At 46.3% G+C, this 18,514-nt stretch overlaps 1 protein-coding gene across 5 annotated transcripts in view; it reads right to left on the bottom strand.

Annotated features, from left to right (window-relative positions):
• GLI3 (GLI family zinc finger 3) overlaps window positions 1-18,514 on the bottom strand; it is a 279,721-nt gene that overhangs the window by 176,958 nt on the left and 84,249 nt on the right. For all 5 annotated transcript variants that reach the window (XM_043588512.1, XM_043588510.1, XM_043588513.1 and 2 more), the window contains exon 3: window positions 12,213-12,455. In XM_043588512.1, coding sequence (XP_043444447.1) covers window positions 12,213-12,455 — 243 coding nt within the window. The remainder of the gene's footprint in view (window positions 1-12,212; window positions 12,456-18,514) is intronic.

Genomic DNA, 18,514 nt, shown 5'->3' with positions numbered 1-18,514 from the left:
CCTGCCACGTGATACTTGCTGATCGGTTCCTTTATCCTTTGCGTGTGTTTCACACGGTCTCTACCCAAAACAGAAAAATCAAGAGCGAGGGTCATACCTTTTAATTCTTCTGCGTGTGGCATTAAATGAACGTTGAGGAATCGAACAATAACTTAAGAAGCCGTCCCTCTGCCTTCTCTAAAAGCCGGGTAACAGCTGGCCTTATGTTTTACACTGCTGCAGTTAGAAGTATCTCAGGAGATCAGCTACTCTGAGGTCTCAACGCTAACTTTTCTTACTGTCCTGCTACAACTTGCATTTGATTACCAGATCCAGATAGATCTCAGGGCAGATCCGGTACCTGAAAACAGCGTTACGCAGGTAGGGCCCAGGGTTTTACATCAGTCTGTCAAATAAGCAGTGCCTGAGAGCAGGGGATCCCATGGCCTCCCTGGGATGTTCTGTCTCCGCCCTCCTCGGCATGGGTCTCCTGATTTGAGAGTTGCCACGTGTCTCTGTAGCCTGCACCGGCCCTGAGATTCATAGTCAGGCCTTTTCATCTTTCCTCATAAACCATTCCTCCAGCCCCTTAATCATGCTAACTGCTTCTCCCAAGATCCTTACAGTTTATCTGAGACCCCCAAGCCCAGAGACCAGGAACTGCCCGTGTCAGCAGGACACCATGATGCCTCTGTGTAACAGGCTTGTGTTCCCTCTCTCTCGCTCTCTCTCTCTGCAAATAAATGTTATTCTAAATGTAAATGAAAGGGTGCTCTCTCTCTCTCTGCCACTCCTTCCCCTAGGGTCCCGTGTAGTCACACAGAGGGACAGGGAAGGGATCGCTGTCCCCAGACAGGGCCTGGGTGGGGCCAGATACTGCATTATTCTGCTGATATGTGAAAGCTCCAGTTATTTATACAGGCTGCTTTTCAGAATCAAGTTCACATGATGAATCGATCTGTGGTCCAAGCAGACAGCCTATTTCCCAAAAGCCACTGCAGGTATGGGGGTTAACAGGACACGGTGGGGAAGGCAAAGTTTCACAAGGTAAGTAAAGAGCAGTGTCGTGGAGCCTCCCTCCCTCACTCTCAAACCCTCAGCCATGGAGTCCAGACTCCAACTAGCACTGGGAGCAAGATCCCTCTGAATCTCAGTTAACTCACGTGCCAAGTGGGTTTGTGCAAAAACTGAGTCCTTAGCCTAGCACCTTGAGCACAGCAAATACTCCACATAGGGGCCTGCTGTGGGGACTGCAGTGTTTCCCAACACACTTCTCCCCCAAAACAGAAGGGCGCAGAAAGGACCAGGATGCCTGACCGTACTTAGGTCACAGGTAACTTCTAACTCTTCAGGAGCGTATCCCTCAGAAGCAATTTCTTCTCCCTCCCACGTAGCAGGGCCTGGAGCACAGCGACCAGAGGGAAGCACCTGCACTCTCCCCGCCTGGGACACGCTCATCAATGGCTGCACACCCTCCCAAGGGCATGCCAGACCCTCGCCTGTCACCACCGGCAGCACCACCACCTGGTTCTGGTAGAGTCCCCCAGCTCCCCCAGTAAGGCTGGGCATGAGCCACTGCCCGCCTGGTCGGGCCCTCGCGCGGCTGTGGACTGCCATGTTGAAAGCATGGTTTAAGAACTTGAGCTCTGGAACCACATGATGTGGGTTCAAATCTTGGCTCAGCCATTTCTGAACCATGGAAAAATGGGCAACTTCCTTAGCCCTAATGGGCCTCAGTTCCCTCCTCTGTCAACAGGGAAAATCATGACATCTTTGTGGGAATTAAATGAATTCAACGCCCTGACGTAAGTTGTGGCACAAGGAGGGAGAGTTCACTATCTGCCCGCCCTAATTTCTAAGACGGGAGGACTATTTCCCTCCCACCTAGGCCACGGTAACAGCCTGCTGGGTCACTTCCTAACTCTACACTTCTCTCATGAAGTCCCCACACACCAGCCAGAGCAATACTCCCCAAGAAAAAACCCAATTACGTCACACCGTCCCATGGCTTTCCAATGGCCCCCAATTTCCCCCAACCCTGTCCCCCTGCCTGCCCCTAAACTGCCCCACTCACTCACCAAGTCATTACACCAGCCTTTTCTCTTCCTCCTGGACACGGCTACAGCAAACCCACAAATTCCACTCTTGAAATGGAATGTTCTCCCCTTCGATCTTCTCATGGCTGGCTTCTTTTCGTCATTTGGGTCTCAAGTGCAAAGACCCCTCTGAACAAGGCCTGACACATTACTACGCCCTGAGCCTCTCCCCACAACACCACCCGATTATTGGGCTCAGAGCACCAGCTGTGCTGGCTCAATGACATCTCTACCCAGGTGGTTAGTGCAAGTCCTCTGGCTGTGGTGTGGGCTCCACAAAAACAAGAACCTGACTGATCTTGGCAAATGCTCAACCCTTCAGGACCTAGACAGTGTCTGGTTCATAGCAGACTCTCAAAAAATGCACAGGATTTTTGAAATGAGAATAAACGTCAAGCATCATGTACCCAAGTAAGACTTGAAGCCCGTCCACCAGGGGGGGTGCTCAGAAGGGCCGGGAACCTCACAGGCTTTCAGGTGCCTCCAGCTGCTCATCGACTCTCTCTCTATATCGTCAATTTACAGCAAAGTGATACACAGACTACATTCAAAGCATCATTAACGATAAAAGATAGTACATGAAAAGGCATCCAGCAGCCAGAGATACATTAAATATAAAAGTAAATTGCATGTTTGATCAAAAGGGTCAACCCATGTGGTCAGATTTGTGGAGCCAGGCTGAGATCTCAGAAGCCAAGCGTACGATCCATCATATTCCAGATGGGCGGGGAGCAGGGCAGCAGTGACATTTGATGACACACCTTACTTACAGGGAGAAACAGGGATGGGGAAGGACACGTGAATTCTTGCTGACTTTGAAAACAGGCTTATCCCATGAAACCAAGCTGAAAAAAAAGCAAGCTGCTTCCTAGCCTCCATCATGCACACTTGTCTGATCGTCTCTAAATTAGGACACAGGCAACGCCTTTTATTCCCCTCACGAGTCATAAGCACAATCAGGATGCAGATATGGGCCCCCCCTCCAGGGAACGAGTAAACACCCAGCTTCCCGGAGCAGGCTTCCTCTGACCTGCACAATGTCTGCTGATTAGCCCCACAGCCCCCGCGGAGGACACACATCTCCTCCTCAGGGGTCCCACCACCTTCTCCTAAGATCGTCTCCGTCCAGGCTGGATTGCTGGCTTTTGCCACCACTGGAGATCTTTGTTCCCATTTCCCCCCCAACAGCATTAGCTACTGGATTTTCCAGCTGAATTTCACTTTAGTTCAGGACCCTGCCCCCAACCTCACCATAGGTCCCTTGCACTTTCTCCAGTTTGACTGATGTTAGATTTCAGTTTTCCAAGAAAATAAAACTCAAGGTTTTGGGGGTTTTTTTTTAATCATGAACATTATATATTTTGAAGTTACAATGAGTCTTGATACAAGACACTCTTAATTCATTAGAAATTAAGCTGCATTTTATTGTCAATGTTTGGGATTTGTACTTGGGAGATCAAGAAAGATACCATGGGGGGGGGGGGGGTGGCGTTGCCTGGGTGGCTGACTCGGTCGAGCGACAGGCTCTTGATTTCAGCTCAGGTCATGATCTCACAGTTCATGAGATCGAGCCCCACATCGGGCTCTGCGCTGACAGACTGGAGCCTGCTTGGGATTCTCTCTCCCCCTCCCCTTCTCTGTTCGTCCCCTGCTTACACACATGCTCACTCGCTCTCTCTCAAAATAAATAAATAAACTTAAAAATAGAAAGAAAGCTATTGTGGCTATCTGGGTTACCCAACACAGAAGAGCTCAGAGTCTGAGAAAAAGTATTTTGTTGTCTTCAGAGGAAGACAGGCCACATCACCCAGGGAGGCAGCATGTGCTTGATGGCCAATGAAAGAAAGGGCCGCAGCCAGAAGTCAGGAGGGTGGTTGTCAGACAGGAATCCTGAGCCTGCAAATCCCAGCGAGGAGCTGAACTAAACTCTGAGACAAAGAAACTCTGGGTTAGCAATGGGAAACACAGTTATCCAAAGATCTGCTGAAATACCCAAGAGCCATGAAACACAACATGTCCTGGGGTGAGATCACCCCAGGGATCATGCAGAGGTGCTCCCCACAGGAGCCCGTCTGCTACCACTCCCTTCCCTGAGCTCCGCCCTCCAGCCACCCTCCCCCTAGGTCCTCACAGGGGTCAGGATTTCCTTTGCAAAGGATCTTCTCTACCTTTTTGCCACAGGGATTAGTTCAGATGTCCCTTCCTCCAGGAAGCCCTCCTCAAGTCTGGGTCCGGTATATTGTTACCCGCTCCCAGAGGACCCTGCATCTGCCTTTCTGACACATTCTTTGTGTTGGTTTCTTTGTATGAGCTTATCTACTTATCTCCATGTCCCACCAGCCTGAAGGTCCATGGGAGCAGCAACTTTGTTCATCCTTTTTAACGCCACTAGTCTTTTGTTCATCCCTTAGGACGCCACTAGTAAGCACACGCTGAAATAACAAATGACTAACAGATGAACAAAGGATACCAACAGCTGAATGAATCAAAAATGTTCCCCTGGACCCCCAAAAAGGAAGGGAAGACATTAGGAAGAGAAGAACAATTAGTTTTAGGAGAGACCCGACGTAAAGACCAAAATGTAAAAGCTAACCAATTTGAGGAAGTTGGATACTTTTCAAAGAGGACTGTAAGAATCCAAACTCTAGCAGAACAGAGGAAGGATAGAGCAATAAAATGCCAGATCAGTTACCCTACATTAAATCAAAGTGTAAAAGGCACAAAGAGAGAAAACTCCAGCCCTTTCACTAAGAAGTATGAAGATACCGCACAAATTTATAGGTACAAGATCAAGAAAGCTGAAGCAGGACAGGAGATACAACTTCCAAGAGACATCAAAGGTAACATTCTTTAATTATACAAGAAAAAGGAGGAGGGACCAAGGGTAATGTTGCCTCCATTAGAAAATGGGACAGAAAGCTGTTCACAGATGGCTGAGAAATGGTAAGAGTTCCTGTGTTTCTCAGGCTGTACTCGAAGAAAGGCTGGGGGGAGGGATGGACGGAAAGAACTATAAAGCAACTAAAAAAAAGTGCTGCCTGCATTGGGTGGGTGCCAAATTAGGGAAGGAAAATAATTACATGGAATATTTAAACGACTGAGTTTATAATCCCAAACCAATTCGTAGACGGAGGCTCCTGTTAACATGGATTACACGCATATTTGGACACTAACAAGTTGGAAAGATGTTACTGAAATCATGAACTGCCTAGAGATCATTGAAAGGAAAACAAATCGGTAAAATCTGGAAGAGGGGACACAAATACCATGATCGCCTTACCGACAGAAAAAATTCCTACACCTGTTCAATTTCGGACGGGCATCAAACACTCGGGACGGGCGGATCTCCCGTGCTGACCTCACGGTTCTGAAGAGAGGATCCTCCTCCAAGTCTGTAAGCAAACGGCCAACTTCTTCCAAAGGACCACAATCCACCTCCTGTGAGAGTCCTAGCAGTCTTATGTGTGCCGTATGTACATGGAGGCAAATATTTTTGCTGGTTTTGAAATTTACACATTCTCTGAGTGTGCATAAATGCCCACTTTCAAAAAGGACTGGGTGACTATGCTTGGATCAGAGGTGACACAGAGGAACTAAAAATAAAATAGAGGCTGAAGCATCAGTCTCTTCAGGTTGCCGAATGGCCACTTCAGAGTGGCAAGCTTGGGACAAACTTCACCTGGGCTGTGACTCCGGTCAGGTAACAGAAAGGCTCACCCTTCTCTGTCCTGTGGAGGCACAGAGGAGTCCTCTCAGCCCTGCCCCAAGAATTCTGGTGGCTGTAGGAACGAGGGACCATCCCTGGACGACCATTCTAAAGACCAACATACACGGACAACACAGAACACAGCCATGAGGTGCTGAGGTGAGAATTATAGGTCTACTTGGTGTCAGGGAAGGGAAATATCTCTGTGAAATGGAACTTAAAAAAGCCTTTCAAAGGAAGTGGTCTCTAGATAGGCCCTGAAGAACAAGTAGAACTTGAAGACAGGAGGAAAGCACAGAGTGACACCAAGAGGAACAAGGGTGTGAGCGGGGTGGCCGAGGCAGTGGCCGGGGAGCCTGACCTGGAGGCCTCTGGTGGCCACCATGGAAGAGGGGTCTGTGCCAGGGTGAGACTGAAGACCAACTGATTTTCCCTAGAACAGGGTCTCCCTTAGCCTTTTGTGTCTGTCCTTCTGAATGGCCTTCAAGCTTCTCCCTGGTCCCCTCCAATAAATGCACCCCAAAATTCAATGAATAAAGCCAAATGTATTTTTCTAAACGCTACATGCTTTTCTCACTGCTGGTTCCCAGTTTTGCAGGCTACCTCCCAAGACTGATACAGAGAATCACAGTCATATCAGGTACAAAAGTAGTCAAGATTCACTGGCAAGTATCAATCTGGAACCCTAGGAATCATCCCTAGACTTCCACCACTTAAGGCAGAGCTACCCTGCAACAGCTCTTTAAAAATCTACGGAAGTGGCTCACAGCTTCCAATCCTTAAACGTTACCTCTGGACTACTGAAAGAAAACCTGGAAAGTTACACTGAATTTCTAATAGAAAGCCAAGAATAATCACAGAGCTATTCTTTTTTCATTTTTTTTTTTAATGCTTGTTTATTTTTGAGACAGAGAAAGCACAATCAGGGGTGGGACAGAGAAAGAGGGAGACACGGAATCCCAAGCAGGCTCCAGGCTCTGAGCTGTCAGCATAGAGCCCAGCGTGGGGCTCAAACCCACGAACTGTGAGATCATGACCTGAGCTGAAGTCGGTCACTTGACTGACTAAGCCACCCAGGCGCGCCCCAATCATGGAACTATTCTTAAGCTCACAAATATGAGTTCTGCAAAGGTTCATAGATTGTCTGCACCTCCCCACTCCAGATCCCCCTACAGCTCAAGACTATCAGTGGAGGAAGCAACGTACCTAGCAAAGCCCCCAAAGTATCACGTGACATCAGTCCTTCTGACTAAACAGTGTAATTTCCAACTAAAAAAAAAAAAAAAAAAAAAAAAGAGAGAGAAAAGAAAAGAAAAGAAAAGAAAAGCCAAGACACTAAAACATTTCTGATTGGTTCATCAACTAGATGCGAATGGAACCGTGTGCTTGGGCAACTGTCACTGCCTGTGCTGTCTGGTTGACCCCAAACTGTTCATTTGTGCCCCGTAGGCATTTTTGTCTCTCACAGTCTCCAGATGACACTCCAACAGTAAGAGAAATGTGAGCAGGTGCACCTATTAAATATGTAAAATACTCATCTTCTCTTCCACTCGCTTAGAAGATGTATTTCTAAGGGGGGTAAAAAGTCACCTAATATAAAGACAGACAGGTAGAAAAACATTACATTTTTTTTTTTTTTTAGCACACAAGAATGCAAGTGGGCTCGGCCCATCAGCTTTCTGCGGAAAATAAATAAATGCAAGCAATTAAAAATTCAGTTTCTTTTCTTTAAGCAAATTCCTCAGGTTTTGCTAATTAGCAACTAATAGTTCTGTCATCCGAGCTGGGAAACATAAGGAGGAATACCAGCGGTGTGTTTTCAATCAAAGCATTTGCATGCAGGAATGAATCAGATTTTCCGTGAGGGACTATTACTGCTTGGGAGCAGTTGGGGGCAGAAGAAAAGCATCGTCACAACCACAAAACTGTAAAAGGGACCTGAAATTTTAGAAAAGGGGACCTCCTTCTCCTCCTTGTAACAGAACCAGCAGGGGCCCTGCAAGGCATGCCTGGTGAATCTGAGAAGCTCCCCACCAAGACTCCAGCAGGGACAGTGGGAACACACGAGCCTTCGCAGGAAGACAGAAGACAACGCAACCCATGTTTTCTGTCCCAGGGACGAGAGGAAAAGTTAAGCATCGGCCAGGGTGCAGGGATGCCTGAACTATGACGTCACCTGCCTTCACAAGTTCCTAAGAGAATGAAGTGCGTGGTGGTTAAGTGCAAGCCGGGGTGATAGTAGTTTGAAATAACCTGGCTACGGATGGAGCAGGGGCAAAATGAAAGTGTAGGAAGGGGACAGGGGACCTAATCCTGACTCCGGTACAAGCAGGTCGGGGCTCTGAAGCCCGGCCCCTCCCACATTCTCCGGGACGAAAAAGCGCTAGTGATTGCGCAGCAACCCGCCAGGCAGCGTCACCCCAGGCCTGAGCCGTGGAGCTTGAACGTCTACTTTCTCGCCTTGATATACAAGCCCTCCGCCACTACCCTTCAGGGGAGAATACCCTCCGGGGCCCCCTGTGAGGATTTTATTCCAAACATATGTTGCGAACGTTTGAAGTGCCCGCTCTCCCTGGTATTCCTTTTTTTTTTTTTTTAAGTCAAACCCACAAAACCTAAAATACTCTGAATCCAGCCAAACTGCAGTTTGCGAAGATGCAACATTCCATGCCCAAGGATAATAAAGTCTTGTGCAATAAAGATTTTACAGATGTCCTTCTGAGGGTAAAGAAACGATTTTCCCTTTTCCGGTCTTACGGGAAGCCTGCCCACACGTTAGAAATACAAAGTTAGTATATATAGAAGCACAAATTAGCCATCTTGGAAAGTCCACATTTTCCAACCACAGAGAAACGAAGGAATTCCTGTGAGTGTTCCCATGCGCAGCGACACGGGATTGAGGATTCTTTTCTCCCCAACAACCTGGTGAAGCCAGCACATGACTCAAAAGAAAAGGGAATGAACGGCCTTTAAAAAGAGGTTTCTGAACCTTGAGCCACTGCAGGGCTGCAGTACGGACAGGTAAAGAAATGGGACTGAATTTCCAGGTCTCATTTTAAAAAGACGGTGCTCCACTCACACCCTAAAAAGTCTTGAAGATGTGACTTCAGCATCACATTGGTCATTCGTTAGCTTTACCTGGATAATTAAATCCAGATCAGGGGGATGGATTTTATTATAAAGTACTAAAAAAATACTCATTATACTGCGAGAAGATTAAATGACCCAATAGGGTTCGAGACAAACTACAGTTACATCCTATCTAACTCCTCGAGGCTTAGTTGAGGACATCTTTAAAAGACTTCGTTTGGGGCGCCTGGGTGGCTCAGTCGGTTAAGCGGCCGACTTCGGCTCAGGTCATGATCTCGCGGTCCGTGAGTTCAAGCCCTGCATCGGGCTCTGTGCTGACAGCTCAGAGCCTGGAGCCTGTTTCCGATTCTGTGTCTCCCTCTCTCTGACCCTCCCCTGTTCATGCTCTGTCTCTCCCTGTCTCAAAAATAAATAAAACGTTAAAAAAATTTTTTTTTAATAAATAAATAAAAATAAAAGACTTCATTTGAATAATTCTGCACCTGTCATGTTTTCCAGATAAGTCTGTATTTGCTACATAAAACACTTTCTGCCAAGAATTTAACAGGTGAAAACTTCTCAAAATCATCTAAATGTTTCCGTACTTCCTTCACTTACAAAAGAGCAAAAGATTAGAGAGAATTCACTAAGGTTCAGGGAGAGAAGTTATGTTCAGAAGGCCACCGTGCACAGTGCCGACACCAACCTTTTTCCCAAGGCTTATGGCCCACTTGATCTCTGATCTGTGGAAGATCTGTGGATCTCAGGGAGGCAGAGAAACACACGCAACTGCAGCACTAACAAAAACACCTTGGTTTGGAGAGTTGAACTAATCACATACAGGTGCTGATGGTGGCGGTGATGGTGGCAGTGATGATGATGATGGAAAGGAACAGGAGGAAGTGGAACAAGAAAATGACATAAACTTTAATGAAGTGGACGCCCGGGGGGGAAGTGCCATAATCATGTGAAGCACTCATCATGAGCCAGAGATTTTATCAAATACTATATTTGCATGGTCTCCCTTAATTGTCAGGAAAACGCCATGGAGCAGCAGTCACATTATAATGCCAAGTAAATAGTTAGCAAATGATTTTTCGAGGGGTCAACACGCTTGGCCAAGCTACACAGCCACAAAATGGCAAAGCTGGACCTTGAGCCGAAATCCCCTAAATGGTAACCTGATCTGGGTAATCCCTGGGATTCCCCCAACCATGTTATATATGTCATGATATCATTTATTTAGGGCCAGTTTAGAGAGTACATTGGGATGGTGGGTCAAAATGGCATTTGCCAGTTGGTTATAGGCAATGTACATAGTTTGTCAGCCACCATGCAATTTTAACAGTGACTTGAACAAAACAGTGGGGAAAGCTGAAGACATCAAGCTGTTGGTCTATGTCCTCTAAACAGAACAGTCCCAAGCCCCGCTAAGAGCTCTCCAGTGCCCTGTGCTAGTTAATATCCCACTGGTGGCCCAAGAGGCGGGTCACAAACACGGTGCCACAGATCCCAGGTGTGCAGAGAGCCTATCCCTCAATGGAGGGAGAGGATCCAATGGGCAAACCGTTAGAACCAACGAACCAAGAACAAGCTGCAAGTTAAATGGCACGGAGAGAAAGTTAACGGTCATCTGCCTACTTCCATCAACCGGAAGAGAAGTATTCGTCAGCTGTCCTGCCCAATTAAATACCTCACTAATTAGTGGGCATCTGGAATAGAAAACAAAACATAAATAAGAGACGGGAAAAGTTTGTGTTCACACATAAGAACGAAAACAATGCAGGGAACTTGTGGCTAATAAGCTAGGCTGGCGTCTTTCTAAAAAGTAAATACACTCAGGGAGTAAAAATTTAGGATGCGGATTCCCTCCCATTTTCTGCACGAACAGAGATCCAACAGAGACCCGTTAAATAAAAATACAATGTAGAAAACAAGACTGTGCCCAGAGAAAAATCCTGCCAACACTGTTTCAAACTCTCCTAAAAAAAAAAAAGTAGAAAGACAACGAAATAAACTTTAATGAAGGAAGAAAAAGAGGCACGCCCCACTCCTCCTCACTTCTAGACTGGTAAAAACAACTGCAGCAATGAGCATTTTTGATCAGAGAAGTTGTTATTTTTGACCAATAAGCACTTTTTGATCAGAGAAGTCGTAGCCTTGTCCAAAAGCTTACAAGAATCCCTAAGACCCTTTCCTCTATGCTTCTGACCACTTAAAAAATAATTCGCTCTGCACTTACAAAAATAATGTACCTTCCGTCTTTACTAACAATGTAATCTGGTCGGTGGGGAAGGGGGGTTGGGGGGAGCAGTTGCTGAGACGTAAGGTTGCTCCGGGCTCTTTGATCTGCACCCTGATGAGGGAACATTCCCCTCTGCTGCAAGCCAGCTAACGAAGGGATGAAATTAGCTTTTATCCTGGGCACTTTCTTGAGCAAAAAGGAAAAAAAAAAAAAAAAAGCACTAATCAGCTGTCCTCACTAATCAGTCATCTGGCTAATGACCTTTTGCCTTAAAACACTAAAATTTCTGAATGATGTGGAAAAAGGGAAACACAAACCAGTGCCCCTCACTGGAGCTCAATGGATCATCTGGAATTGGAGCCGGGAAGGTTAAATGGCAAGTCTGTATCCTGGCAAGGTGATAAATCTGTAATCAAGAGCTGTAAGCTTTGGCACCTCAATGTGAACTTCATTACTCCACAACCAAATTATATTGTTTTTAACTAGAAACAGGCCACAAATAAAGTCACCCCTTATACATCATTCTTTGGAGAAAACCATCATACACTTTTGTTCTGAGTGCTAGTGATTTACTTAAACTTTATTAGTGCTGGAAAAGGAGCTTCGCACATCTCTGGCATGCTGGCTGGAGAGGAAAGCAAAACAGGTAGCAAAAAATCTTCCGCGTTAAGGAATTTAGCAACGATCTGTTAAAAGAGGTCTGTTCATCCTCAACAATTACGCAAAAAATCATTAAAAATGGGAATAGCTGTTGCTGAAGACTCCTGCCAATGCAGCCCACTTTAATAACTACCCCCAGCAACCAATTTTCCTCCTGCAGTGTCTACTTGGGTGGAAGAAATCTGGTTCTCGTTCCCAGCAAAGGTCCATGTGGATTAGCCACAGATGGACACCTTCCTGAAGGCTTGATGTTGCTTAGAGATGTAAGAAAATGGCTCTCTCTAAAAGGAGGAATGGACAGGATGTAGGAGAGGGGGAGAAGAGTGGGGGAAAAAAGTCAGTTAAACATTTATATCAATTAATACCAGCACAATAACTCATGAAGCACGCGTGCACGCGCACATGCCTGGCCTTCCGCAGCTCCCGGAATGGGGGCCACGGGACAGGAACCACTTACGGTAGTGGGGCTCCATGTAACCATTCCTGGGGTCCATGGCAAACACAGTCCCGCGGTACGGCACAGAGGGCTCAGCCAGGTGCGGCAGGGACCCATGGATCTCCTTCTTGATCAGTGAGGCCCTCTCGTCACTAGATGTCGAAGGCTCCTCGCTGATCTTGCCGAGCCCCTGGACACTCTGTGGCTGCATGGTGACTGCGTTTCTTCTCTCTCTGTGATAGGTCTGCCCAGGACTTTCATCTTCTAAGGAAAGGAGGAAAACGAAAGCTCCGTGAGCCACTGGAAGGAGTGATTCAAAAACAGTAATCAATTAGGTCTCCCTCTCTCTCCCTCCTCCCCAAAAGAAGCCTATTTCTCATTCTTGGCAACTTTGAAAGCTACACCATGATGGGATAGTCTCCAGGCAAAACTGCTTATGAATGAAGGTCCAAAATACAAATCCAAGGATGGGGGGGGGGGGGCAGGAAATGAGCCTATTAAGTTGAGATGTAGGGGGTCAGCAAATTATCATCGCCAGCTTACAACCGAAATCTGCCAGGGAGGCTTTTCATCAGGGACTTGCCAATATCCCTGCAGGTCCCAAGTGGAGCTGGAAGCTCTGCCAGCCTGAGGCTGTGATGTCCAGCTTCCCCCTGACTGTCTGAGGAAGCTGGGCCGCTCAGGTATCTGGGCAACTCAGACACCCGCTGAGGCTCTGGGTGATCTAGGGATCAAAGGGCCCACAGTGATCCAGAAGTTTTCCCGTTTTTGTCTTTTTAGGTCTGTAACCCACTGGTTTACTGGAGCTTGAAATGGGACAAAAGACCCACTAGTTACAAAGGGATAAAGGTGCCAACCGTGGAAACCTACAGCGCCCTTTGCAAGTTACTTCGCTGCAGCCCACAGAACATTGCTGAGAACCAAGAAGAAAATGGAGCAAGACTGTAATTCCCAGGGCAAGACGGCTCTGTGGGTGAGGCAGGCGTCAGTTGTGCAGATACGGGCACATGTTCTGCGGGGGTCCGGACGCCGCTTCAGACATTAAGAAACAGCTTTCTGAAATTCCACACACATTCAATATTCCCGCCTCCAGTATTTCCATTCCCTTTGATCCATAGGACCTTCCCATCGACCCATTATGGCTCTCTGGGAATGGGACTGGAGGACCTTTTCTATAAGAGCAGATCAAAGAACCCACGCCTAAAACTAAACCAAACGAGTGATCTGAACCCACAACAAATGGGCCAATTCATCTGTTAGAATCATACACACATTCTAAACTACAAGCTCCCAAACAAGTTCTGCAGTTCATCAGCAGACTGTGTTCTGGAAGGTCCGTTCTGACAGAAGCAAAGCCGTTTGCGCACAGCTTACACATCTAATTTGAAAACGATTTTCCATTCTTGATCTTAAATACACATATATGTATGTGAGCGATAATGCTGTTGTGCATTTCAGATGGACAGATTTTGAACACGGTTTATCCCAACATATAAACTTCTCTTCAAAGTATTGCATAAAGCAGTCCTATCTGGCCGAGAGCCCCTAAACAACAGAAAAAGTATGCTTTAGCAGATTCATCGCTGTTTGTACAAATTCAGAAGCAAGTACAGCTATAAACACGGGCAAGCATGAATATATAGACTATAGTCACGACTACTGTTCTGTGTTGACTAATGGCTTGAACTACCCAAAGCAACTTGAATCCTTCTGCCTCTGTCTGGGATTTGAAGAAATAAGCAATTGTTGTTTCAGCCTAGCAAATGACTTGCAGAACAGAACAGACAATGAGGTATGCTTTGGTCTTTACAGTGAATTTGCTGACTGCTGCAGGGAAACTGTGAAACATTACTTTAGCATTGTTTTGTGCAGATCTTCTCCCCCAAATCTTGTAATTATGGAATAGATTATGAGTTTAATCTATCAAGTACTACTAAACAGAAGGAAAAAAATCAGTGTAATCCCACCCTTTCCCACATCGATCTTTACAAAAGCAATTCAAAGCGCATGCTTTTGTTTATTTAAAAACTACCAAAAAAAAAAAAACACAAAAAAACAAAAAAAAAACAACTCACAAAACCCTCCATTTTTATTTTCCCTTCTGACTAATCCTTGTAGGTGCCACTCCAACCTCATACTTCATTAGCAGTGAAGTCGCAGGCTACAGAATCAGGGTTTGCAAAAGGGTGTCAAAAACATTAAACCTCTTAGTTTTATAAAAATTCCTATAACCTGCAAATGGTCAACGTCATATTTTCCACTAATTTGCGCCTGTATTAAATCTTTATTTCAAATTTCAACCTGAAGTGAACTCGTGGCACTGAGGTGCAAGTTCTGTAGGATGGACCTTCATTTGGAAAACCCGAAAGCCCTCCCCCAAGAGCCGTCTTGACACATAATTAGCATTCTCTGGTTAATGAATAACCAAGCTCCTCCGCTAATCTGTTCCAGGTTGAAAACAGGATTCCCTTGACTTAATCTTCCTAGAAGAAATTAACTTCTCTTCTCTTCTCTTGGAACGGCATCCCTGTAATAGAGTGAGTTTCTTAGAAGCCATGCCTTCATGATGAGCTGCTGAATTCCAACTTCACAAATAGTTGAATAATTGGGCCTGGTCTGAGCAGGGCCCTCCCATGCCCCACCCCCAGTCTCCTGGGAGAAGGAAGCAATTGGGGGGCGGGGAGGAGTGGAAATGGGGTGCCTTTTCAGCTAAGTGATTTTTTTCACAAGTACTAAACTTTTATTATTTTCTTAATGAGAGTGATACTAACGTGTGACTACGCAAGTTATAACAAGGAATAAACAAAGTTCAAATAGTTAATACAGAAAACCTTAACTCATTGCTTTAGTAAACTGCAGGCAAGAATGTTCTGAGTGTGCAAACTTTCATCACACTCACTTTTACGACAGGCGATGCCAACACACTGTTTACCCACCCCCTCCCTCCTCGCCAAGAAATTCCAGTAGGCAACTATTTCCTGAAGTTTACCTCGCGTACTAAGCTGCTTCTCGCTTCTAACGTGCACTCAGATCAAACCCTGACAGTACACACGCTCCAGAATACAAACAGCTCTGAGGCTAGAGAGCACGCTCTCTGCAGTGAAAAGGAAACTTTCCAAGCCATATTCCTGCCTGCTCTTATAAATTTAGCAACCACTTCAGTAAGCCAAAAGAAGAAACTGTCTAATCTTGTTCAGTTGTGCCGAGTTGTTCAATAAAGTTTGAGAGTCAGTGCAGACAGGCTACGCCAGGCCAAATTATTGACAGAAACATACTGTTCACCATGGCAACAAGCAGAAGTCGGCTGCAAAAATGTAAGCCAACAGCCCACTGCTCCAGGAGCATCTGCCAATGGACTTTAACGGCCAAACGCAGGCAGGGGGCTGTTCCTGCTTCTCTATGTCAAACAGCTGCTAACTCGGGGGTCACACGGAAACATGCAATTCACTAAAAAGTGTCAGGAAAAAAACAATTTTAAATACTGTCATCAGAATCCCTCTTTGGACCTCCTTCCTTCTGTATATCCACGCTCGAGTGCAAGTTAACAAACTCCTGCCCCCCGATGGAGAGCTGCCCAAGCATCGCATTTTACAAACTGTCCCAGATTTTTCCAAACTCACCCAAAGGCAACCGACATCATCGAGTCTTAGTGCCATGATCGCTGGAAACTCAAAAGTTGCCTCCTTGCAAACACCGCTCAGATCACTGACAATGAAGCCTTAACGAAACCGTGTGGTGAGAAGCGGGACTTGAACACACGCTCCTGTGCACTTACTCGCAAACACCTGCATGATTTCTCCTCGCAACCCAGGAAGCAACGGCTTTTTGGCCTGGACCTTGGATAAAAGTTTCAGACGATTCTTCCGGTATAAAAATAAAACCCTGCACTGCATCACCAACCAGAAACATCTCCTGCAACCCTGGCAAAATTAGCTGATGAGGAGAGCTCATGGTGCACGTGGTTGCCTTTTTTTTTTTTTTCAAATTAACATCGATTTTTAAACTGTTCCCTTAAATCCCGTTTTAACACCATTACTCCTCTCTTCCCCCAAGACAGAGAAGACACAGAGTATAAGACAACGGGCAATACTTACAACTCGGACCCCAGGCTCTGGCTAGCTACTTTCTGCAAACTTCTCTTGGTGGGCTTTCTCTAGTGTGCAGACCCTCTAGGAACATTCTCGGTGTCTCCCTGCCTCCCTCACCCTCTCCCAGGCAGTGCCGCTCCCATTAGAGGAATTAAAAGTGGTTGGAGCCATGCTAAATTTAACAAGCTCATTAGTATTCTTTCTGAGTGCTTCCGAGTGAACTCTCTCTATTCAAGCCGCTCTCTCCAGCAGAAGGGTCAGGCGGCTAATCATTAAATCAAACTAATGTCACCCTATCACAATCAGCCCGAGAGAAGGAGGGTTTATTATTTCAGTTTATGCTAAATAAACGGTTTTACAAATGGTCCCCAAGCAAGGTCAACAGCAGCTTCAATTACAAGACAAACTTAACAAGAGTTGCTATAAACCAAGTACTCTGTATTGACTTAAGAACAGGCTCAACTCCACATATTGCCACTGGCGGGGTTGTACCGGAATGCATATTGTAAAATAAAGGAGCTTCTTTCTTTGCCAGAATTTGCGACTGCACAGCACAGCGACTCCTCATTCACCTGTCTCCAACCAGCTAGCTGCTCAGCTCAATTCACCCCACACAAAGGCTGGAGCCCAGACCTCAATGGACCGAGTGAAACATGTTCAAAACTAGGCTCTCTATTGTGACTGAATTTCTTAACATCTTTTCAAAAAGCGGAGAATGCCTTGAGGCTAAAGGAAGAAACAGGCTAATGGTGAATTGGGAATTCTGAGCAAATTTCAGAGCCCTTTCCTCCTAGCTTTTGAGGTTGAAAGCAAGCTCTTTCCTTTCAAGTTTCAAAGTCCTTTTTCCTCCCGCAGTGTCACAGAAGGATTTGAAAAGAAGGTAATTGTGCTCACAGTCTCCCTGATCAGAGCTTACGTCCTATTTCTGGTATTTCGGAATACTTCTTGCAATAATAGTGCATATAGCTCAATCCCTTAACCGGCCTGCACTCTGCAATTGCTCATTAAATGAACAATTGCGGGTATAAAATGCCTTTTATGTTCAAGGTCTGGATATAAGATAAGCATTCTAGGACTCTAAATTTGGTTTACTAAGGAAACTCTCCATCATTAAATTACAAAACTGAAGTCAGAATATCAGGCTTTCCCAGAAAAGTGGCACTCAGGTTTCGGTGAGCCAAAAGGAAAGGCGGATGGGGGCAGGGGGGTGGGGGGAAGGGGTGAGGGGAGGAGGCAACAAAATGTTAAGGGGAGAAAAAAAAAAAAAGAAGACTGGATGCTCAGATTTCTAGCCGAATGGGCTTCTAACAGGAGAATAGTATTTCCATGTTTCAGAAGGTCTGAGTGTGTGAAACCTCACCATTTCCATACTGAATGATTAATAATAAAGTCATCTTCAAATGGATTAAAACAGAGGTCTGAGGCCAGGTCAGGATGCAAATGACGATGTCGATGTCGGACCCCTCACAAGCAAACATCGCCCCCTTCCTTAAGCCAAGAAATAATCCTTTACCCCCACACAGTGCTATAGTCTCTGCCATCTCACGGGGTCCCCACAACAGTCCTACTGCAGCAGGACGAGGGGCTGGGTCCACTGTCCAGATCAGAAACCGGCAAGCAAGGGACACAAGAAGAGTCCCAACCATGCCCTGCTGAACGAAGCCACTCAGCCCTGTTAACGGGACAGGGGGTCTATTTGTGAACAGGTTTGGGGAGTGACACCTGGAGTCTTTAGGCACTCCCAGCCTCGGCCACCACAGCCGTCGCCAAAAGAAGACAGAAAGTAATTCCAGTTTTGTGCATAGACATTTTCAAAACTCCGCTACTCCCCCAGTAAGTTTTTGTGAATGTAACACACCCTTGGGAAGCACCCAGGGGGCCCGAATGACAAATCAATGGTGAGTCATCTGACCTCGGGGCCTGGGTACCATGAGGCATCGCAGCAGCACAGGCGTGAGACGCACACATGCCCTCTGCCCGGCCCTCGCACCCCACCGAGGCTCAGCCAATGGCTTTTGTGCACTACAGCCGCCTGTGAAGTGTTTCCACCAGCCTGGGGCCCCACCCTCCCCTTCTGAGCAAGCAGCAGAGCCCAGGTTTCTGCTTTCCTCCCAGGAAATCGCCTCGCTGTGTTTGGAAAGAGCATTATTTCATGTTTTCCTATGATGCGTCTGTTGCGTCTTGTCAGCTTTACTTCTTTGGTGATTTACATTTCGACGTTCTCTGAATAAAGAC

This window comes from Prionailurus bengalensis, chromosome A2, assembly GCF_016509475.1.
Source record: "Prionailurus bengalensis isolate Pbe53 chromosome A2, Fcat_Pben_1.1_paternal_pri, whole genome shotgun sequence".
NCBI lineage: Eukaryota > Metazoa > Chordata > Mammalia > Carnivora > Felidae > Prionailurus > Prionailurus bengalensis.
The sequence above is the reverse complement of the archived record's forward strand: the minus strand, read 5'-3'. Positions and strand labels throughout refer to the sequence as shown.